The sequence below is a fragment of the Rhamphochromis sp. 'chilingali' genome (genome assembly GCF_963969265.1).
Source record: "Rhamphochromis sp. 'chilingali' genome assembly, chromosome: 2".
NCBI lineage: Eukaryota > Metazoa > Chordata > Actinopteri > Cichliformes > Cichlidae > Rhamphochromis > Rhamphochromis sp. 'chilingali'.
In genome coordinates this window covers 43,550,278-43,575,634 of record NC_137930.1, presented here as the reverse complement: position 1 = coordinate 43,575,634, position 25,357 = coordinate 43,550,278, and the positions used below count along the sequence as shown (strand labels likewise).

The 25,357-nt window shown below is 40.2% G+C and overlaps 1 protein-coding gene across 3 annotated transcripts in view; it reads right to left on the bottom strand.

Moving 5' to 3' along the window:
- bcar1 (BCAR1 scaffold protein, Cas family member) overlaps nt 1–25,357 on the bottom strand; it is a 50,070-nt gene that overhangs the window by 7,768 nt on the left and 16,945 nt on the right. The window contains exons 1-4 of one of the 3 annotated variants that reach the window (XM_080872282.1): nt 23,452–23,788; nt 7,859–8,569; nt 1,300–1,449; nt 504–599 (exon numbers count right to left, since the gene is read on the bottom strand). In XM_080872282.1, the coding sequence (XP_080728408.1) occupies nt 504–599; nt 1,300–1,449; nt 7,859–8,569; nt 23,452–23,463 (969 nt within the window). In that variant the 5' untranslated portion in view covers nt 23,464–23,788. Of the gene's footprint in view, nt 1–503; nt 600–1,299; nt 1,450–7,858; nt 8,570–16,698; nt 16,873–23,451; nt 23,789–25,357 lie in introns of those variants that run through there. The other 2 variants (XM_080872281.1, XM_080872283.1) reach the window with 2 other exon arrangements.

The following is a 25,357-nucleotide window of genomic DNA, read 5'->3' as shown; positions in this document are numbered from 1 at the left end:
ACTCAGTGACACACTGACGTCATTTCCTAAACAAATCGTAACTCAAAATCAGTTAGTCTTGTTGCTAGTGGGAAATCTGTGCCACTCAGTTTGACATCCATCAAAGATGAGTTGAAAAGGTTATGTTTTAAATATTACAGGTTTTATCTGTTATTTACCATATCATGTTTTAAAGGGACCACTGTTGTAAAGAGCAGAGTCTGGAGGACAACCTGTCTGAACACGCAGACAGGACTGAGCTCAGCAGAAAGTTCTGCAGCACTGACAGCCAGTCTGAGTGAAGTGCAAGCTACTTTGTTTAGTTGAATACTGCAGAAATGTACGGCACGTCTACTACAGGTTATCAAACTACCAAAATTATTTCCCTGTCGATGCAATGGGGGTACATTTCCAATGATTATGTCATATCTTATGACATGTACACACAAACACAGCATCAAACAATTACAGAAAGACAGTAAGATGGTTATATTACATGATAACTCCCAAATCGAAATCCTTACCATCTGCTGTGGGTTCTTCTCACTGCTTGCAGGGGTGTCATATATATCTTGACCACCAGAGGGACCCTTCATCACCATGGGAGGAGTGTCATACACCTAAACATTTAGAAGCGACAGACATAATTATTATATAAATAAATAGCATCATAATTACTTATAGTTGCTGCAGACTGAGCTGAGCTCATTTCAAAGCAAGAGAATGTAACTGTTTGCAGTTTGAAGCTGTGGGGTGAAGGAAGCCACTGAAAAAGTTACTCATGAGTTTGTTGAGGCAAAGAAATCCATTAATGCAAAGTCAGTCACCTCATTTCAGCCAAACAAAGAAACTTTTCTGTTACTGAAGACAAAAATGAAGAGACCCACACACAACAGCAACTAAAGACAGCTGCAGCTAAAGACCTAGCAGAGCATTTAAGGGCGGGAATTTGCTCATGTCCATCAGTTCCATCAGGAGTTTGGCCAGTTACTACTGAGTCTGTGGAAACCAAATGAATGTCCAGCCAAACCAGTGAGTAATACAACAGTATTACTGTTGTAGTAGTACTGCTAACAAAATAATGACCTGCTAGGAATAAAGGAGTAAAATCTGTGCATTGGAATTTCTATATACTGACTTATAGTGTGTGTGTGTGTGTGTGTGTGTGTGTGTGTGTGTGTGTGTGTGTGTTTAATTCCATTTTAATAACCTATTTAATAACCTATTAAAGCAAAATTGAAGGACCGTGATGATTGCCTGGAAACGTGTGATAGCTTCTGTGTGATAACAACAACACACACATACAATGAGCAGCCTCACCTGTGTGCTGTATTGCTGCCGGGTGGGCGGCACGTCATATATGTCTGGCTGAGCTGGAGGTTGAAGTCTGGGCGGAACGTCATATTCATCCTGGTCTGGTTTCACTGCGTCGTACACATACACCTGTCCAACACGGGTAGGAACTACCACCTGAATGCAAAAGCACAGAGGCAGGTGTGTCAGTCAAAAATGGCCGAGAGCTGTAGTTGTATGACAAACATTAATCTGATAACACAGCCAGAGATAATTTATATTCAGTTCAGACCATGAAAATCTTTAAATGCATATAACAAAAATATTTCAGCACAAACAAAGATCAACCCCTTATCTGTTTGCTGCTTCTTTACACTGAATGAACAGACACTAAAGGGTGCTCAGTCTCATCAAAACATGCTGCCGACACACAGATGCACATGGGGCAATAAAAACAGTGCAATGGCTCAGTCATAGTTGTCGTGGGAACCGGAGTGCCCCATTGTTTGCCTGTTTAAACTGTGTATTATGTGGTTTGACTACAGAGTCAACCAGCCAGGCTGGGAAACCACAACAGCTGTTCAATATAGCACAGCAAAAGCACCGTTCTGCTGTCCTTTCATCCTTCCCTCCTCCATTCGTTCCTCTTTATTTCCACAACATTTCCATGTGCTGGATATATCAGAACAAACCGAGCCCCACACATACCGCCTGAATAAAGTGGCACAATTAAAACATCAGCATTGAACCAAAAAATGTCATTTGCTCCACTATAAACACTCAAGAACAGCAGTAGCAGACTCAAGGTTAGAGAACACTGACTTTGAGTAACAGACACTGCTACAAACCTAATTTGAAACCTGTTGAGACCCTGTGTGAAATCTATAAAAGCAGCATCAGCTAATCCCAAAATCCAATATTTTATTCACAACAGAGTATAGAAAACATACCAAATATTTAAACTACAACATTTTATATTTCATGAAAAATATTAGCTGAATTGAATTGATGGCAGCAGAATGTCAAAAAAAAGTTGGGATGGAGGCAACAAAAGGCTGCAAAGGTAGTTGGCACTAAAAAGAAGCAGCTGGAGGGAAATTTTGCAACTAATTAGGCTAACTAGCAAGACGTCAGTAACATGAAAGAATATCTTAGACATGCAAAGTTCCTCAGAAATAAATTTGGGCAGATGTTCACCAATCTGCAAAAAACTGCATCTATAAATTGTAAAACAGTTTCAGAATAATGTTCCTCACAGTGACTATCTCATCGTCTACAATACATAACATCATCAAAAGATTCCAGGAATCTGGACAAATCTCTGTGTGCAAGGGAAAAAAGGTCAAAAATCAATACCGGATGCTATGATTTTGTGCCCTCAGACAGCAGTGCATTAAAAACAAGCATGATTCTGTTACTGAAATCAGTGCATGGGCTCAGGAACACTTCCAGAAATCATAGCCTGTGAACACAGTTCACTGTGCCATCCACAAAAGCAGACGAAGAAGCCATTTTTGAACACGAATCAGACACCCTGCTGTTTCCTTAAGTCGACTTAAGGTGCTTGTTAACAATGGGACAACATTCCTCTCCCAAAAGTCTCACAGATATTTATAGTTCTGTATTGGTTATATTCAGATTCTATGCCAACTTCTGTTGACATTTTGTTTAGTTGTTTGGAGTTTCTTCTTTGTGTTTCATCCCTGTGAGCTTTCTGGAGAGTTGGATTATTTACTTTGTTTTCTATCCTTGACATTCATATCTTAGACCAGAGCAGGAAATCTAAATAAAGGTTACTGGGTCCTTTGTTTGAGTCCACTCCCTGTGGAACCTTGACAGTAAAACTGATGCTTTACACTTGTAAAGGATGTTTCCTTATGTAGTTAACAGGAGTAAACCTAACAGCAGATCTACCCTGCACCAACAGAGGTCGGCAGCTTCCCCTAAACATACTCCTGAACAATAGTTATATACTGCATGTTGCCAGGTTTCCTTCATATTGTTCAGTGGCTACTTTCAGATGTACTGTCCTAAAACCCTCATGGACACCTAAATCACTGTCCCCATCATCACAGATCACACTGACCAACAATAAAATGCCTTTGCACAAATTCAGCTATGATGACTCACTGAAGGGGAATTCTTTTGCATGCCTAAATGGACATAAACTCATAGGGGGCAATGTGTGATACAAGCTAGGCTTTTGTGCCATGTAGATGATTCATCCCAGAAATCATTGTTCAACTGATGACCTTTGCTCGAGCAATGCCCCTCCCTCCTCTTCTCCTTCTTTCCCTTTTCTCTCTTTCCTGCTCTTTGCTTTATGCTGAAGAGCAAAGACTGCATAAAAAGAAACCAGTGTGTTGCTAGAAGGAAAAGCAGACTGAAATCTTGGTATCTGCATCAAATACAGGGCAATTTTAACTGTTCAAATCAAAAATGTTCAAATCTATATGACCACTTATTTTGCAGAATCTAAAAAGATGCAGTGGATAAAACAGGGCAAGGTCCAGATGGAAGTCTGTGTGGTCTGTTTGAGCTAGTGGACATGTTCAGCTGCTCCACACTGTAATCTGTCCTGGCCTCTCACCATGTTCTCCATTGTGTTACTGTGTGTCTCAGAAAAGAGATTCACAATAAAATATGCAAAAAAATATCCCAGAACTCTGCTCATTAAATAGTATATATATCTGACACTTGTCTCAGATATTTGTGTTACATTGTCTTAAATTGTTGGATGGAGTAGTTATGACATCATTTCTGGTACATTTTTTAAAATATTATTTGATGCCACATTAATGCGCCACATGTCAGCCACTAAGGCCTGAAGAGCAGATTTTTTTTTTTTTTTATCAAGAATGTCTCTGCACATTTGTCTTGTTGAACACCTTGGTAATAAAGAGACACCCTTTTATAGGCCTTCAGTTGGGACTGAACCAGCTGATATTAATTTGCACCAAATGGCAGGTTTGTTTCCTAATTACTGATGGATTTCAGTGGGTGACATGACTTTCTCTGCTTTGTTGCACCTTTGTTTCCTCAATACATTTTCCCTGTGTCATTGCTCATTATAACACATAACTCAGTTTAAAGACATCTGTAGTTTGATCTCTCTGCATGTGTGGATTTGTGGATTGGATGGGCTGTTACCGACAAATTTTGAGCACCTTTAGAAATACACAACAGTCTCCAGCAGTTCCAAGTATAAGGAATTTTCTTTTTCTTTTTGTTTTAAATAAGGTTATATTGTCACCTTTGCTGGTGACACTATTGGGGATTTATTCAAAACTGAAGGCACACTGAACCAACATGGCCACCACAGCATCCTGCAGCAACATGCCATGAGCTAAACCCAGTTGAGATGTTTGGGATGAGATGGACTGCAGAGTGAAGGCAAAGGGACCAACAAGTGCTCAGCGTCTCTGGAAACTCCTTCAAGACTGGAGTACAACACAGGACTCATAGCCCTTGCTTATACCAGCTCAGTATTGGTCTAATTCTAATAGTTTCAGTCTATTACGTCTGAAGTGTCTAACACTCTTAAGTCATATCCTGGGTCTGTGTGTACAAAGAGATTCAGAGGGAGAGAACAGGAAAGAACTGATAGCCTTGATCCAGGATATACTTAGATTTCCACTTCCTGCCTCCACACATATTAATCATAGTATAGCCATACTTTTCGTGTCCATAAAGAAGGGGATCGCTGTGTCCATACTCTTCTGTCTTTGCCCATATACCTATTAACAATTTATAAAGTTTGAATGTTTTTGTACTTTATAGTCAGTCTCTATTTCTGCTGTAATTTTATTTATATTACAAAGCCAAATGTGTGCATTATATTAAAATTTCAGCTATAAGTGAATGTGTCATTCCAAAACTTTGGATAGTAATGCACCGCTCATAACATGGCTCTGGGGTTTGCTCACATTCAAAGCTTTACTCTCACAAAATCCTAATTTTGAGAGCTGGTTTTGTACATTTTGTACATAAATCTACAGCATCGAGTTGTTATAGGAGCTCAGTCTGCTTTCACACACACTAGAAAATAAGACTTCTAAAGTCTCAGCTGCCTTCACAACATAAAAGGGAAACAAAGCACGAAGTGACAAAGATTTATTGATCCAAACATATCCCACTTGAAGCTTACAGCACACTGAAATGTAAGTAAGACCAAAGTTTAAGAGCTAGTTGAAAAATTGGAAATGATCACCAAAGTGTAAGACAATTTTATTTCCCATATAAATATGACATTATTTATATAATGGCATATGTATCTTTCACAAATGAATCTGGTTAATTGTGTGGTAGATAATATTAATATATTATTATGCCTTGCTTCTGTTATTAAAGCCTACACAAACTTTAATTAGGTACACCTATTTGAAACACTTGACTTCACTGATATTTAAGGTCATTTATATTAACTTGATATTAACTTGCTGGGTGGATCATGGATTGTCTGACCTTGTTCTGAAAGATCATATCAAGTTGTTGGGTCCTAGACTGCTGTTTGTGAGGATTTTCTATGACTGTGTATTCATGAAGAAAAGTACTGAACTCTTAGTAGGACACTAAGAACACAGTACAACATTTCCCTGAACTGAACAAAGAGCTTTTTTTTAAATGCAGTTTAGTCCTGCATATTCATTAATTATAAAGCAGTTACAGACAGGCACAGGACCACAGATGAATCCATGTGTTAAAAAGCAGGGGAGCAGCTGGACCTTTGCACGCATGCATGCATGCATGCACACTGTCCTGGGTGCTCCCCAGAGTAGACAAACAGTAGCCTGTCATTTGCTGGTGCAGTAAAATGCACAGTCATCCAACCACAATATCTGAGCTGCATTATTAATAATCATTTTATTTCATTGCTTCTCCACACACTGAGTGAGTCTTAATTTTTTGAGGTACTAGATAAAAGTGTAACAATGATATGATGATTCCACACGGCTTCAAAAATGTTGAGCTGCGGACTCTGGGGAGGCCAATCCATGACTGATAGAATTTCATTGCGTGTGTTTTTTTGTTTTTTTCCCCCAAATGATTTTACTGCATTGTCAGTGTGGTTGGGATCATTGTCATGCTGAAAATTAAAGCTGCTGCCCATCAGATTCTTTTCAGATGGTTCTTCGTGTTGCATAAAAATGCACTTTTCTGTTTTCATAATTCCATCAAATTTGACAAGATGTCCCACACCACTCGCTAAAAGGGCAGCACAAAACCGGGACAGATCCTCCACCACGTTTCACTCATGGTTGGACTGCTGACGACCTCCTATGATTGTGACTATGATTTGAAACATTCATTTCTAATCGAATCTAATTTCTAATCTGGATTCATCACTTCATTTCCTGTTCCCAGTGATTGAAGACTAGTTCTTGAGTAATTTGGAATACTTTTGCCTTTTCTTGTGTCTGGATTTTTCCTGCTTCTTAAGAACACGACTTTCAGATACTGTTTGTCTGCTGTAAAAAGTTTTTTAGGTCTGAAACTTCTTATTTTGTTCTTCACTCTTCTAGTTTTGTCAAAATGTTAAAGCAAACACTACAAACCATACCTTTGGTGTTTTTTTGTAGATTCAACTAAAGAAATGGAACCAAATTATAACTTTTTACTGCTAACAACAAAGAGCCTAAAGCTAGAATTTAAATTGGCTGTTGGTTGTCTGTAGCAGCAACACTGGTTCATCCCTTGAGGTGAGATGAGTTGCCTTTTTTTGCTTAGGTGATTCATAGGTCACTGTTAACAATAAGCCACAATTAAAATGAGTGAAAAAAGCAGCAAATGTCCAAAGAAAAACTTTGAAAGACCTTAAGATCTCAATTCTGTGACAACACGTGTTCCTGTGCATCAGGTACAAAACACTACACACACAGGTTTTCCTCCTATCACATCAGAATAAAGACAACATTCATGCTAGTTTAGAATATAAACCTAGATTTCTCATTTGAAGTTTCATTTGACTACTTGAGTCCATCTGCAGTTTCACTATAGGCCTCCAACTTGGACTGAAAAAAATACAAAAATAATTATGAGTTGCAGTGCAATGACCTGATAACTATAGCAAAAACATTCAAAAAGCGTCAGCTGCTCTGCTCACTCATAGTGTATTCAGGTTTTCAGGCCACAGCCTCAGTCACCAGATTTGACTCTGTGCAACTTCCTAACCACCTAACTGCAATTCAAGTTGATGAGTTGCTGTTTTGACAAACTTGAGGAGACGCAGACGATTTTGCCAGTCAGTAGTGTCATTGCATCACCGTTACACATCATAGGTGTAAATTATATTCTCATTCAGTTTACTAAATTGGTCTGATCAGCCCAAGCATACTAAACGACCTCCACTAAACAGTCAGATGGACCACACAGTTAGCAAACCTTATTGCAGAGCACAGAAGAAGAAGAAGAATCTTCTTGGTTTGGCACAAATGTAGGCACACCTGTACAGGCAGTGTCGACAGCAGAATCTTTAACTGTTTGTGGTTCATATAAAACATGCAGAACTCAAGTCAGTGATATTTAATGTCCTTGTCTAATGATGAGCTTCCTTTCTTTGTATATTAACTTATTTGTCCATCCTTACCTTGCCAAGTGGCTTGTTGCTGCTATCCCAGTTCCTCCTATCCAGGGAGGGAGGCACCTGATACACATCCTGGCCGGCTGGAGCTGTTGCCTGACCTGGTGCTGGACCTACAGAAGGTGGCACCTGATAGATCTCTTTACCAGGCTGTCTCTGACCTTGAGCTGAGGCCTTGCTGGGTGGTCCTGGCTGGGCTTGTGTAGAAGTTCCACTTGGACCGGAGGGAACTTGGTACACACTTTGGAGGCTTGGTTTGGGACTGTGTGAGGGGGGCATCATGTAGACAGAGTCAGGGTTGGGTTGTGCAGGGCTAGGGGTGGAGTAGGCTGAGTGCATGGATGTGTACTGAGTAGAAGGGAGGGTCTTGTTTGCAAACCCGGAGGAAGACATTGAGGCAATGGATGACAGGGGAGGTGTCGGTTTGGGATATGCACTCGGAGGGTGGAGGGGTCTCTGGACTTGCGAGGTGGGACAGGAAACAGCTGGATCTGGTGTGGAAGGGATGGCCTGCTGCTGTTTACTGTCGTACATGCCAACCAGGATCTTGAGACGGTTGCCAGGGACAATGCCTTGGCGGCCGTGGAGTGAGCAGAGCCACCAGCCATCCAATCCCTGTGTGTCACGCTCCAAGACTGTCATAATGTCGCCCTTGCGGAAAGAGAGCTCATCCGGAGACTCTGCCACATTGTCATACAACGCCTTGGCCAAAATGTTCTGGAGAAAAGGGAAACATAAAATAAAGTCTACTTTAGATACAGCAATGGGAAAATCTATTGTTCTGAAAGCAGGACTGTAAGATATTTATATCCCTGATGTTGGTAACATCAGGGATATAAAACACAGAAGTGTCTATTGAAAGTCTATGTTCTTCACAGTTACAGTGTTTCAGGGATGTGTGCACCGTCTCCTCATCAGTTTCATTCATGTTATTTAGCACCTGTTCAGGTAGTTCACATAAACAGCACAGTCATAATTTCAATTCAGCAAATACATGTAAACCTAATAACACCTAAAAACAGTTCTAAGAGTTGGTTTAGCAGTAACAAGTGGAGCAGAGCCATAAATTTTAAGGGATTTTTAACTATTGATGCAAAAAAGGTTTATTCTATTTAACAATGTTTTGTTTTGGTATATAGATCAGACAGTTCTACAACTGATGTGCTATGGCTAGTTCACCATACAGCACTTAGCCATACTGTAATTTGTTTTGCATGTGGTTTACCATGAAGCCAGTGAGGCCAAAGGAAGTGGAAGTATTGTTACTCTTAGATCAGAAATAAAATCCGTTGTTTAATCAGGACAAACCCACGGAAAGCCATAAACCACCTTAATAGCTTCTGTGGACCCAACCTGCAGTTGGGATTTTAAAGGCAGATCTCGCAATATTTAGTGAACCAAATCAACTTCACATATATGCTGGGTCTAGGTATGAGAAGTTGTGCTTACCCAATTAAATTAAAGAAAAATAATGGAAAAAAAGGCAAAGAAACACAAGTACCACTCCTAACTTCTAAGTGTGTGAGCAGCCTGCCTGTAAAGTCTCCCACTGCACACACTTGATCAGAGACGCAGACATACAGATGTCACTGCGTGTCTTCAACTATGAACTCACAGCAAAGCAAGTGGTAAAGCATAAACAACAGCCCAGCAACAATAATAATAAAAATAAGAATAAAGTAATCATCCGAGAGTGGACCTTGACTTTAATAAATGATTATATCTGAGTAGTTTACATTTTTTTAAGCTTCCAATTATACATTTCAAAATCCATTTTGACTGAATGCTACTAACACGGCAATACAGACACACACACACAACAGACACACACACACACACAACAGACACACACACACACACACAACAGACACACACACACAACTGTGAGAACAGTCAGTGTGCAAACAGAAACACCTCCCCCTTCGAAACCAATGTTTGTCGTTCAGTCTGACGTCGACCCGCTCCTCCTCCCTCTGTCTGAGTCCCACCCCAGCTATCATACACTGAAACAACCTGTGCTGGCTGAAGGCCAACCACACACACACACACACACACACACACACACACACACACACACACACACACACACAGTCCACCCTGACCACATAACAGTGTGTGTTTAAATGAGGCCATGTCGCTGGCAGTCGGATTTATGGTTGGACTTTCCTTCTCCTGCATTGGACGTGTACTCAGTGCCTTAGATGAGGCTCTTAACAACAGAGAAACACACTTGACACACTTGAAATCTAATGATTTTTTTTTCTCTTTTCAATATATTTTACTGGTGGATTTAATTATTAGTACTTATCCAGTTCTGGGATATGTGGGAGCCTATCCCAGTTGTCATATAATGGGAGGCAGGCTACATCATGCACTGGTCACCAGTCTGTTGCAGCTCCTGCACTGCAGGCATCGATCCTCTACCTCCTGCTCTGCTGTCGTGCTTAATATTTTATTACATTTTGTGCCGGTTTATCATCGGCTTGCCGATCACCCGTGAAGGACTTTAAACTGCACTAACCTACATGACTGCTGTGATACAAAGACGATTAACTGTTTTATTAACCCGCTCTTTCCTCAAAGATATTATGACATTATTTGTGTTCTTATTTCAAACTGCCCCCTCACTGTTGCTCCTTGACGTGGATGTTGGAGGTTCACTTTAAAGAATGATGCACTCTGATTAACTGAACAGCTTAACTGTGTGACACTGGATAGTCTCAGGTTCAATTGTCACAACTCTGATAGAGCAGGACTCTTGTGATATTATGTTCAATTTGCCGAATTTAACAGTTCAATACTTCAAGAGAGCTTGTTGACCACAGTTATTTTATTCATTGGAGAAGTGATGTCCTGTATGTTTTAAGGCATTCTCATCTTTGATTCACTGTACAGTGTTTGTATTTATAAGACTGGGGGTGTGCGTGACTTTGCATTTAAGCTGATGATGCTAAGATTCATTCACTGAATTCACTGTGTCACCATTAAACTTGTAACTCAGCTTGGCCACAGCTCTGCCCCACAGTACCACCTGATCAGTCCTTTGTTCTTAAATCATTTTATTCTCAACAATTACTAAGATTTGAATATTTCATTCATTGAGATCCAGTCTTAAGTGATTTCTCTTCTGTGTGATGCTTTAGGTATGGATCATCCAGACCACCAGCAGTACATTCCTACTTTTTAAGAATGTACAAGGATTGATAACTTGGCCACTAGCTACTAGTTTTTCAGTCGCCGCTTGCATCGAGATCAAAACTTCGAATCAACTCCAGATCATTCATCTGCTTAATCTGTCATGTTACAAACAGGCCTCACCTGGTCATGAAACTGCAGGTCAATGAAAGTAGGCACTACGTATAAAAATGTTTCTAACTCCCAAAATTGAATGAAAAACTTTGTTAAACCACTTGAATTAAAGACAAAACTCTGCATGTTAATGACATCATGATTGCTTGATTTCAAATCCAGTGTGTTTTGTTTATAAACTAAGCTAAGCTAAGCTCAGATAAGCTAAGCTCAGATAAGATAGCCTCTATTAGTCTCAGAGATGGGAAATTCACATAGAGATAAAATTACAAAAATTGTGTCATTGTCCCCAATACTTGTCAACCTAACTGTTTTGTACACAGAGAGGGGAAATGGAATATACGAGTCCGTTGTCTTCTACGCCCCAAAATGGAAACCATTATACCATCATGGTTTCCATTTTGCATTTTGCACAGACGACTGGGAGATAAACCTGTATGCACAACAGTAACGCAACAGTGCGTCGCCCAGCAGCAATGACACGCCTCAAGTATTCTGAATGCTGCCGGCTTAGCTTGATCAGGAGGGGTAACCACCAGGTCTTTGCAAAAAAAGAAAAAGGGTGAAGCACTCAAACACTGGCCGGAGTGAAGCATGGTCAGAGTGAAGAGAACTACCTTCTGACAGTTACACTTTAGTGCTTAATTACATTTTGTAAAGCCTCGAACACCCTTGTCTGCTAATAACTGTGAGAAAGCTATCAAGTAGACAGTTGTACATGCACTCTGCAGGGCAGTCTGTGAGTGTGGAGAAATAAGAACACAGTGGGAACTAATCACATTATCCAGACAGCAGGGGATAAAGCCCAGCAGCAAAATGTCAACAATGTCCAGCTAACTGAGAAAAAACTCTCAAACCCTTTTCTGACTCAGGATAGGTGAGAGCTAGGTGAAGTAATGTCATTATTTTTGTTTTGTTTTTGCTTACGTATGTGAAAGTTAAAGTTACAACATTGGCTCTCTATTAATAGAATAGAATATAGAATAAAATAGCCCTTTATTGTCCTTGTACATGTAAATAATGGGTGCTCCACGCCAACTGTGCAGGAGTAAAAGAAAAACATATACATATATATAGTATGAGCATAAAATGTAAACAGTATAGAGATATATGTTTGCTACATGTTTGCTATATGTTTGCTATTTGCCAGGAATAAATAGCAAACAGAAGAGATATATATCAGTCTAGAGGAATATATATTGAAATGCATGAGTACAATCTACATGAGAACTTTCAGTCTATTGGCCAGATGTGTGTTTAGCAAAATCAACAACAACATCAAGTAAATATAGGAGAGCGTGCTTTGTTCTGCACTAGTGATACAGACCATTTACCATTTAGTGACACAGAGAATTTAGCCCTAACATCTGTATTTGTCTGGGCAGCTCAAGTTCTATAAAGCAGATCAGTTGTTCTTGTTTGTGTACTCTGGATCACTACACATGCCATATTCACATCTGGACAAACCAACCACACCAAGAGCTTGATTTAATTGCACTACACAGTGTGCCCTTACTCCCTCACAGTACTGCGCTCAGAGCTATGCGCCCTCCCCCTCAGTCATTACGTGGTAGTTCTAACCATTGCATCCAAGTTAAGACTTGCTTCTTTTTCTGTGTTAACACACAAACAGCTATAAATCGTTAGCTTCAAATCTTAGTAAATAGTATGTTTGATTTGAATCTTCATCTCCCCAAAGAAAAATGGCTACAGATACATTTGTACTGAGAACAGCCACAAAAACAAACACTCATGCCTTTTCATGTGTCTTTTTAAGTAATGGCTCCTCTGACACACACACACACACACACACACACACACACACACACACACACACACACACACACACACACACACACACACACACACACACAGTATGTACAAAACAAAAAACACAAGACCTGACCTGTCCTCGACACACACAAAAGAGCAGTTCCAGAAAGCCACGAACTCTACGTGGTAATCTGAGAGATGAGATTAGAAATATAGTATGTTAGTTATGATGTTTAAGATTAGGCTCAGAGGCTAGGAAACCTATGTGTCCCCACAGAGACAGAAAGCAGACGGCTGAAAATCCACTTTTCTTTGTATTCGGTCAGACTGAATGTATTAAATTGGCATATTTAAGGGCACACCCCAGAAATCGAAGGATTTACAGAGGACTTCCCAAAAATGTAACTAACATTTAGTTAGTTTCTAGAGACCATTTATTAGCATGAGTCTTTCTTTTGTTTCTTTTGTGTTTTTGTGTGCCTTTGTTTTGTGTTTGTATGTGCGTGTGTAAAGATGGTGATAAAACATTTGCAAGTTTGTCTCTGTACATGACTCCACCTGACAGAAGAGAATAGGAGCGGGAATGTTATTTGGATTTTACCCTTCAGTGTTTGTTTGTTTGTAGTGATTTAAATGTGAACATGCACAAGGATAGCACTTAATGGAAATACAAATTTGGGTATTTTTAGAATTAAGTTCTTCAATAAATTGCTGAATAACATTTTTTCCCATTGGCAGGTCAGCTGGTTAAAGGGATTCATTTTGGATTAGTCTGACAATAATGATTAGATGCTTTTCAGGAATTGTTTCTTAGCTTTGTTGATCATCTTGTGCTTTCCACATGTACAAGGGTTAACAGAGCCAGGTGTTTATGTAGATTCTTAAAAAGAATAAGATTGCTTTTCTCACTCTTATAGCAAATCAGCTTCAGTTATCACTGCTTCATTTGACATGAAATAAGAAGAAAACTGGCCTCACACAGCCATAAAACTGCTTGTCAGGCAAGTCCAGTTAATTTAGAGCCACTGTGTATGTAACTAGCTTCAGTTCCTGAGTAGTGAATGAAAACATTTTGTCAAACCATTCGGATTACAGTTGAAAGTCTGCACTTCAGTCACATATTGACTAACTGCAAATCCACCGTGTGGGTGTACAGGGGCAAAACTACAAAAACTGTCTGTGTCAAACAAATCGCAGACCCAACTCTATCAGCCCTTGATCTTTCACCTTGAATGCTAAGTACTTCTATAGCCGACTCTTACTTTGACTCTTTTCTTATCAACAGGTCAGAGCAGAGCTTCCATGACAGCTACATTAGCTTTTTGGGTGCTTGTTATGCTTAAGGATGAACTGGAACATTTGTGGGCATGCGGTTCCAGAAGAACTGCAGCCTTGGCAAATAAATTACCTACAGTACTATTCATCCGTCTATTTTCACCCATTTATCGAATTCATGGTTATTCATGGTCGCAGGAAGGCTGGAGTCAGTCCAATCGGCCATAAGGTGAGAGTGGGGACATGGACACAGGGAGAACATGCAAACTCCACACAGAAAGGTTCAGGCAGATTGTGGATTCGAAACCTGAGGCTCAGCAAGGCGAGTTAACCTTCCCGTTTTCTCCCCAGAAACCCTCAGTTTCTCTTCAGCACAGGCTGACAAAAAGTCTGAGCTGAGTTGAGTGAAACATTCCATTTGACTTTAACTAGTAAATATTTCATTTATTTATTACCAATTAAAATTTAACCATCAGAGAAAAAATTACTCATAACCATCTCACAGACATACCATTATGTACAACTACCTTCAATTTTTCCACAACACGGGCCTTCAAGCTGGCAGTAGTTCAACAGTTACTTAAAAAGCCATCACTTGACCCAGCTGTCTTAGCTAATTATAGGCCAATCTCCAACCTTTCTGTCATCTCAACAATCCTTGAAAGAATAGTTGTCAAACAGCTAACTGATCATCTGCAGAGGAATGGTTTATTTGAAGAGTTTCAGTCATGTTTCAGAGCTCATCACAGCACAGAAACAGCTTTAGTGAAGGTTACAAATGATCTTCTTATGGCCTCTGACAGTGGACTCATCTCTGTGCTTGTCCTGCTAGACCTCAGTGCAGCGTTCGATACTGTCGACCACATATTTTATCACAGCGTGCTGTAAGTATTAAAGCTACTGCACTGCAATGGATTGAATCCTATCTAACAGACTCCAATTTGTTTGTGCAAATGGAGAGTCCTCTTCACACATGAAGTTTAATTATGGAGTTCTACAGGGTTCAGTGCTAGGACTGATTCTGTTTAGGCATAGCATACATTTTCACTGTTGTAAAGATGACCCACTGCATATGTCCATGAAGCCAGATAACACTCAGCAATTAGTTGAACTGCAGGGATGTTTTAAAGACACAAAGACCTGGATGGCCTCTAACTTTCTGCTTCTAAATTCAAGTATAATTGAGGTTATTGTACTCGGCCCTGAAAATCTTAGAAACATGGTATCTAACCAGATTCTTACTCTGGATGGCATAACCTTCGCCTCCAGTAACACTGTGAGGAAAACTGGGAGTCGTCCTTGACAAGGATATGTCCTTAAATATGCATATTAAACAAATATGTAGAACTGCTTTTTTCCATTTGTGTAACATCTCTAAAATTAAAAACATCCTGTCTCAGAGTGATACTGAAAAACCAGTTCATGCATTTATTACTTCTAGACTGGACTCCTGTAATTCATCATCCTAAAAACTCCCTGAAAAGCCTTCAGTTGATCTAAAATCCTGCAGCAAGAGTCCTGACAGGGACTAGAAAGAGAGAGCAGATTTCTCCTATATTGTCTTCTCTTCATTGACTCCCTTACTTAAAGTTAAGGGACAAGACTCTCCTTTTTGATAAAGCATATAGTTAGAGCTGGATTAGGTGATCCTGAATCCTCCCATAGTTAAGCTGCAATAGACTTAGGCTGCTGGGAGCTTCCAATGTTGCACTGAGTGTTTCTCATTTTCTCACCCCTTTTCACTCACCGTGTGTTTAAACATTTAACTGTTAGTTATTACTCACTGGCTCTCTTCGACAGCACGTATTTTGTCTCCCTCACCTCACCCCCTCCCTGAGCCTGACTCGGCTGGAGGTTTCTTCCGGTTGAAGGGGATTTTTTTCCTTCCCACTGTCACCAAAGTGCTCCTCTGTATTATTGTAATAATAAGTACTGAGGCAACTGCTGTTGTGATTTGGCGCTATAAAAAGGAAACTGAATTGAACTGTACCTTGTTTAGTCGTGGTTGTCATTTTCTATCTTTCTACTCCCTTTCTGTCTTTCTGTTTGCCCTCACAGCCCAGGTGCTCACAGGCGGCTGCCCCTCCTCCCCTCCTCCCCTGAACTTTTTTAAATCTCAAAGAAATGACACAGGCATGTATGTGGTAAGGAAATGACAGTGTGGTCCTGCAATGCATGAGGGTCATGGAAGGACGATCTACTGTATCTAACGATACACAGTTAGTGGAACTATGCAAATTCCACTAACTGTGTTTTGACTTTGGTGAGTTTTGTGTGTGGTTCTATAGCCAAAGCACATTTGGGATTTTTTTGTTTGTTTGTTTGTTTTTTGTGTATATGCCTGTTATCGGTGAAGCAAGCAAGAACCTGCCAACAAACTGTCCTTACACCCCCCTGTCCCCGCCCCCGACACAAACTCACGCACACAGAGTCCCACTTAAGACAGCATTCCACAGCCTCCACATACAAACACACAACTCCTCTGTTACCTCACATTCCCGCGGCACAGCAGCCACACTGCATTTCATCCTGAAGTTGACAAAGCAACAAAAAACAGCAGAGCAATCCTATTTTCCTTTCTTTGACCGTTTCTCTCTTCTCCCACACGGCTTCCTCTTGCTGTCCCTCTTTCTGCCCGTCTATCTCTCGCTCCAAACATCTGCTTCTTTCCTTCCTCTCTTCCACCGTCAGTCTGGCCTTCCCTCCCCCATTCCTTCTTTCCTGTCTTGGCATGTCAAACTATTATTGAGAAATAGTTGTGCGTACACGGCTGATTTGTACCAGCAGAAAAAAATACCCCACCAGCCAGCTGAACATCTAGATGAAGCTGGAAAGTGTGTCTTGCAGGGCAGTGATGTTTACAACGTGTGCACAGCCCCAAAACAAAAGGAAAAGGCTCTATATTTGAGTCATCTGCCATAAAGCTGTGAATTACTCCTCTTGCAGTAATGTGTTAAACTGTATATTATTTCATTTTAGTGAGGAGCCGTAGTGTTCGATGCGCCAAATATGTTTTTTGGAGTAAACGCCGAGTTCTCTTATATTTGACATGGAACCGGCTGTGCTTATCACTAAACACTAAAGATTAAAGAATCTGAAAAGAAGGATGCTTAAAAAAAAGGATACTGCGTAAAAAGGAACTCTCCACTGATTTTATGCACTGAGATCAATTAACCCTGTGAAAACAGGAGCATGATGTTTTTAGTGTTTCTGGGAGACCTCTGTTAAGCCTCACAGTCATCCGTGTCATGTAAATGACATTTTTGGGAAGTCCTCAGTAAAACTTTTGATTTCTGGGGTGTGCCCTTAACCCTTGTGTGGTGTTCGTATTTTTGTTACTCAGCCAGTGTTCATGGGTCTGGTGGACCCGCTAGAGTTTTGGCTTTCCAAATTAACACTATCAAACAATTTTATGTTAAATTACTCAACAGATGTTTACTTCATCCCAATTACAAGACATATGAACAGCAAACATGGTTAATTTTTTCCCTTTACCTTTGTTAGATCACATTTATGAATTAATGTGCTTCTCGTTTTTCTTTTATATAAAATGTTATAAATAAATCAGTTATAATCAAGTGGAGTGAGTGGAAAGACACAACACATTTACACGTGAAAAAATAATTAATTGTTTAATTTTTCTTTTGAAAAAAACTGAACACGGGTCTCACAGACCCGAACACCATACAAGGGTTAAATATGCCAATTTAATAATCTATTCAGTCTGAGTACAACCAAAGGTGGATTTCCAAGCAGCCCCGGCTGCTTTCTAGAGCAGGCTTCTGCTTTAGCAAGTGAAGAATGTCTGCCTTCAGGCTATGACTAACAACAGAAACAACAGCAGTGATTTCGTAGCCTGGAGAACAGGACAGGCTCACACAGGTGTGGCCAGATATTGCTTAACCTGATGACAGATGATCTTGGTAGGAACTTTTAAATAGCTGGCAGACTATTCATAACAGATAGCTGGTTGGCTGAAAACAGCTCCTCTTTGTACACAACAGTGAGAAACAGAGGTTGCAAGAATCTGAAAGTCAGAAGTCACGTGGAGTGTGTTACTACTGAAGAGATTTAACTGAACTAAAGTTCATACCAGTAGCGTTTTTGATGTTTGTGTTTTAAAAAAATCAGGTAAATTCTTAATTCTGTCTATAGAAGAGAGTAAGTTGTAAGTGTGACTTAGTCTATGATTTGTTAAGAATATACAATAGAGGAATGTGTGTGTGTGTACACACTGCATTTCATCACTCAAGACATCGCAGTGATGGAGTAAATTGGAATATCATCTTAAAAAACTGAAATTTAAGAAAAAAGAAAAACTCTCCCCAGAAATGCCACAGAAACATCAACCAAAAGTATTTGGTTTAAAATACTAATTTCACAACCACAGGATCTAACTGGAAATTATATCTCGACTTCTATTTTGACTGTTTGAAGGCGGTGAACTTTTCTGAGAAGCAACAGATATAGTAAAGGAGTGCAAGTACAAATGGTTACAGCGCCGTGCTGACGTTACAGTTTAATCACTCACATATGTTATGGAAGACTCTGCACCCAGCAGCAGATTCAAAACATTCAGTAATTCATAGCTTGTTGACTGTCCTCTAACTGCTCTCTACTGTAAAGTGAAACCAAGGGTAGACATGCAGGTATATATTAACTCAACATAAAAAAAGCACTTTCTTCTCCAACCGAGAAAATAAAGTTAATCAGTAAGTGCAAAAAACTGTGGTCAAATGGCCAATCGAGGCAACCATCTCCATCAATTGTTAAAATACCCAACTTCAGAGAAAAGACTAATATGTTTATGGCTGTTTCATGATCCATCCATCCATTTGCTTTTGAAAGTGCTTTGGTATTGGGAGACAGGAAGAAAGGTTCAGAAATGAGTTCTTCCAGTGTAATGTTCAAGTCACTTGACTAAAGTCAAGTTTTTCTTCAACAGAACAATGATCCAAACACAGCTCCAACCAACACGACAAGTATTTAAAGAAGGTGTACTCAGACAGACCACAATGACTCGATCTTAAGCCCAGTCCTGGCATGGCTGTGGTGCTCTGGTTAGCATTGTTGCCTGCTAATATTATGCCAAAATATTCTTGTAATAAGTGTTTTCACACCATCCGACAGAATTCACATTGTTCTGTTTTCAAAAATAAAATGTGCACATCAACATTCCTCAGTAATCTACAGAGCTAATACAGGATTAACCAAGCATGCCGAGAGGACTTAAATCTTACTCAGATTATTCTGGGCATACACACTGTTGGTAATATCATGTCACCAGTTTCCAGAACTGAGTCAGTTTCTTGATTCATTTCCAGTGATGTATGTAGTATATAAAGTGATTTCTGCTGCTCTGAACCACACAGATCAAATTAAACAGACAGACAGTCAGCAAAATATTAACTAGTAAAAATGTTATTTTGTTTCCTGGTGTGGAATTATTTTTGTCAGCAACAGTTATTTTTGTTACTTCACTTGACTGTGATACAGAAAGACTAAACCAGGGGCTGAATATCAGCACCTCAGACCTCATCAACCTGGAGGACTCATCTGATGTTTAGTTACTGTCACAAAATGCATCCAGAGGATATGCTTTAATACAAAGTATAAATCACCTCAGGTTAGTTTTCATCAAAATACTAGTATTACTTAAGACTAGAACTATGTTAAACATTTGGAGTGAGGTCTAAGTCAAGAGTTGCAGGACGTGGCCAAAGCTTTGGTACTGCACTCAAAGTTTAGAGCAGCCCACCCATGCCAATATGTGCTAATTCTGATATCATCTCGCACAGAACTCCAAACAGACTGACAATCCTAGCCGCAACTATCACAGTGATGCTGGACCCAAATGAAGAATTGCTTTTTTCCAGTTCAATTTAGTGCAATCGGCCCAATTTTTGCAATCTGAAAGAGAAACTCCTACCAATACATATACAGACCAGCCACAACTGGGTACATAGCTAACACAGTGTGACTTCTGACTGTGATTATTTGACGTATTTCCCTGATACAGGACCGTGACTTCAGGCATAATAGGTTCCATGAGAAGAAGGGATCCACTTGGCTGGTATATGGGCAGCATCTCAGTGACATGGATTCAACCCTCGACTTATTACAAATACAAGATAGCATCTATCCAGCACAGCACTAAAGACTGCTGTGTTTGTTGGCTCAGTCTATGTGAGATTTGGTAAATGAGGGCGGACACCTAATCACCAAAAGTCAAAAGATGCTGGGTATGTTTAAGACAGAGATGGTGTTGCTGTATGTGTCAAGCGTCATGTAGGAGACAGAGGGAAATTCTTGCTGTAAGTCAGGCCTGGATGACTCAATCAGTAAGGGCAGAATACACTGACAGAGGTGTGGGCTGACTCAGTAAAGATCTCTGGCAAATCTTAATAGTGATCATTATATGTTTATATGTATATTTCAATCCATAAGGGTAAATTGAGTTTTAATACAGTTGTAATGAATAACATGTGACATACAGCACCATCCACACATTACTACGCCGCATTGTTGCACTGGGTGAGGAAGGACTAAGGCATGCAGACAGCTCTCACTTCCACACTTAAGGCCAGCTTGAAATGACCAGTTAAGCTGACATACAGGTGTTTGGACTGTGGGTGGAAGCCAGACCACCAGGTTGGAGGTTTGAACTTAAACTTTCTTGCTGTGAGGCATCAGTGACAAATATAGTGCCTTACACTTGTAATATTAATCATGATGATAATAGAGCATCTCCGTATCATCCTGCACTATAATACTATCTTTATACTTGCAGTTGGGAGTGGGGGTGGAACAGCAATATCCATCTCCTGTGTTCACTCAGCCACTTTCCACTGTTCTCTAAGTCCATCAGGTGAGGGATTGCTGAGGATGTTCAGAAATCACTGCTAATATTAATCACTGGACAGTGGGTGAAACATTTGTTTCCTGCTGCATGTTTTATACAGGAGGTTATCGCACCTCAACCACATTAAGTATTTCCAGCAGTCCCTCTGCCTCCAACTCATCCCTCGCTGTCACACCATCCGTCTGCATGTCCTCCTTCACTACATCCATGAACCTCCTCTGAGGCCCTCCTCTTTTCCTCCTCCCTGGCAGCACCCTCTTCATCATCATTTGACCAGTGTGCCCACTCTCCCTCCTCTGCACATGTCCAAACCACCTCAGCCTTGTCTTCAAATTACTCCAACGGAGCCGTCCGTCTGACGCACTCGTTTCTAATCCTCTCCTTTCTGCCCACTCCCAGTGAAAATCTTAGCATCAAAATAAAACAAACTTTATAATCTCTAAAGACATTTATGAGCTTTAAGTGTTCGCTAACCTTTCTGACAATCCACCATATGCACCAAATTCTGGTAAACGATGACGCATTAATATGTTTTTAAATCCTATTTCACACTTTTTTACATGGTAGATTATGTTTAAACTGAAATATAACTGTTATAAAAATAAACAGTCTTACTAATGATATTTATGAAGTAATAAAAGGCGTAATCCATCAATTGTTTAATACTTAACCAGCCATTTATGCATTTTTCATTTAGTATCAAAATAGTATCAAAACCTAAATAATCTGCGTAACTGATTCAAAAACGATGATGTTTTATTTCATTAGGAAGAGACTGTATTCTTGGACTTTAATAAATGCTGTGGTCTCAGAGCGACTCCAAACATTTCATTATTCCTTATCCATTTAATCACTGATTGGTTGCACTAAATATACCACTTGTGATTTTGTGGCTCCTTATATACTTAACTGTGTGATATATCTGAAAGCACAGAAAGGCTGCTTTCCAGTATACAGTCCAAGAGGGCTATATGCTTAAACACATCTTCATCTTGTTGTGGTTGCTGGTTAGCTCATGCTAATGCAGTTTGTCTCCAGCCCTTATTTTTCACTAAAAGTGAATATGTTAAAGCACACACGCACACACTAACAGGACAGGGCAGGCTCGTGGAGTCAGTGGAAAAGGTCTGAGAGACTTACATCTAAATCACACGACACTGGAATCTTATTTCATATTGATTACACACTAATTACTGGCAGGTAATTACTCGTTACAAACACAGCAATCTGCTCTACAGTATTTAACTATGTGCAACATTCCTTACTGTGTACTTGCCACACACACACACACACACACACACACACACACACACACACACACACACACACACACACACACACACACTCACTAAGTGTTGAGCCAACATTCAGAAACAATAGCAAGGAAGGAGCAGTCTTTTTCTTTCTATCAAACAAATTCCCCCCTCCCTATCAAACCATAATTCTGTCTCTCCAGTCATCAAGTCCCCATTGTTTGAGCTAAATCTTTGTCATGTTCTGTATCAGCACATGGCATCCTGTTCTGCCTTGATTTCTGCTCACTTAACTCAACCAAGGGATCGCCTTTGACTGTCAGTTGGCCATAAGACCTACATTTCTCCCTACTTTCCTCTGAGTAAGAAAAACAACAGACCACATCTCTCTGACCTTTTTTTCTTCTTTTTTCTCTTTCTTTTCAGTCACAAAGCCCCCCAAAATCTCCTTCTAGGTCCACTGGGGCTTCTGTTTCAACATAAGCCTGTGCTTCTGGCTGTAAGTGGAAAGGATAGTGGAAAAACCAAACAGCTAAATGTGGTGAATATGGCGGCTCTGTGTGCTCTGATTCTGTCCAAAAACGCACTCAAAGAAAAAAGATTAAAAGAACCAGTAGCTTTGTATCTTTAACAACTATAAGCATTAGTGACTTATGTTTTGCTATACTTTGAAATACATATTCAGCAATCCAACTTAGAAGTGTGAAATTTCACTTACTTTGGATATTTTTTCTCTTAAAGCACATAACTTACAAGGTTTATTTATGCAATGGCATGCCTGAAATGTTGCTGTGTACACACACACACACACACACACACACACACACACACACACACACACACACACACACACACACACACACACACACACACACACACACACACACACACACACCCTGCTGAGAGCCAACAAAAGGTAGGTCCACTGAAGAAATGTTAAATCCAGTCTCGCTCTCTCTCCTTCACAGTGCTTTCACAGCTGGGGTATAGCATGCTCTGCTAAAACACACTAAACCACTGAAACTAAAGGAGTAAGACAAACGCTAGAAAAAAAGGATCACCTTAAAGAGGCAGCATGCTGTATGGGCTGTGATTCTGAATGAAAACAAACTCTCATACACACTCACCAGATAGTTCATTTTGTCCCAAGCAAGGCAGCTGTGCTAACTCCGAGGCAGGGCTTTAGCTCAGCCCTGTGAGACTCTGTGCAACAAGATCCAAAAGATCTCCAAACTCCTCCAAGTCCCCTCCTTCACCCTCCTTCCTTCCTATGTCCTTCTCCCAACCCTCCCTGTTATTTTCCTTCTCCGTATCTCTTCTTTTGTCTTGTCCAGTCTTGTTTTCAACAGTCAAGCAGATCTCCACATAATGCCCCTGTGTGATCTCACACAGCAAGAATGAGACCGCTGCCTGCCTCATTTACTTGTACCCTCCTCGTCCCCTCTTTCTGCCTTGATCTCTCTGTCTTTGCTGTGGAAAAGAGGGCGGAGTGTGTAACCCGACACGTCACTTCCTGCTGAATCATGATATTTCCTCTGTCCACTCAGTCTATTGGCCTGAGGAGCTCTTATCATGCAAATAAGCCCTCCCAGTGTCCTTACTCCCAGGCTGAGAAAGCGTGTCAGTGCTCTGGTATGCTCATGCACAGGCGCTAGGGAACATGCCATAGCTTTACTGTCTTTACTGTCAGATTGGCATTTCTTTGGCACCCAGCCTTAAAGAGCTAATGACTAACATGAATGTATTTCAGTGGATGTGACAATCAATTAACCCTTTATAATCCAAAAATCTGAAAGGATGTTCCAATTGTCTGCAGGCACTTCCCTGCCTCTAAAGAATGTTTTTCCATTATTGGAAAAAATATAAATTCGGAATAAAGGACACAGAGACAAACTACTTTCCTTTTTGATCCACGTCTGACCTGGCAAAGATCTGATGCCACATCCCCTTCTGTCACAACCCTCCCCATTTATTCAGGCTTGGGAAAGGCACTAGGAGTATACAGATTTGGGGACAGGATAGAAAATAGTAAAACAGAGGGACAGCTCAGGTTCAGCTTTTTGTAGACAAAGTTAGAAACAAGGCTGAGGTGGTATGGAGATGTGCAGAAGGGGGAGGGTGGCTATACCAGACAGTGGATGATGAAGCTGCCAGGCAGGAGGAAAAGAGAAGGTTAGTAGATGTGAGACAGAAGATGAGGTTAAGGATAGAGTGAGATGGAGATGGGGAAAGAAAAAAAGAGCAAAATAATGGGAATATTTTAATTTATTTATTTTTACCATCGATCAAGAACTGTTTTTGAAAAAACAGGTGAAAAAGTACAGGACAGGCATATGGAAACTATCATAACTTTTACTAATAATGTTTGTTTAGCACTACAAAATGTCAATTCAAAACTAGATCAGGAGTTCCACATGGCTGTGGCTTCCAAGAGATCTGGACCAGGAGTCAGTCTACCATTCCTTCCTTGAACGGCCTATTGGACACCCTGGACTGAAAGTAATAAACCTGTAATAATAAAGTAATAAAGTTTGTAAGACTGTCGGTTTCCATAGACAATAAATCATCTGGGGACACACCCATAGAGAAGCTTTCTGTGAAGGCATATATTCTCCATGTATCCTTGAGCAATTCCTACACCGGAAAAAAATCGATCCTCTTCTAAGATGCAAGGTAAGAAGTCAGCACAAGTACAACTATCTCTATAATGAAAGCACTCTTTCAGAGATTTTCAAATACGTCAATGAAAAGATTCGTCAAGGCTTAGGGCAAAGGTCACAAGATCACACCAATTTTCAACCATGTTCACATGTTCACATTAAAAAACATCTGGTAATTCTTTGTTTTTACATTCATCAGGTGCCAATCAGCCCAAAAAGCAAAGAGAATTAAAAAAAACACATGCCATGATAGAGTTCAGGTCTTAGGAGGTTAAACCCAAAACCTACATTCAGCCAAACAGATCGGGAGTTCTTTCTAATTTACCGCAAGCGTAAATTAAATTAAGAGAAAGAACTCATTATTCAACCATTT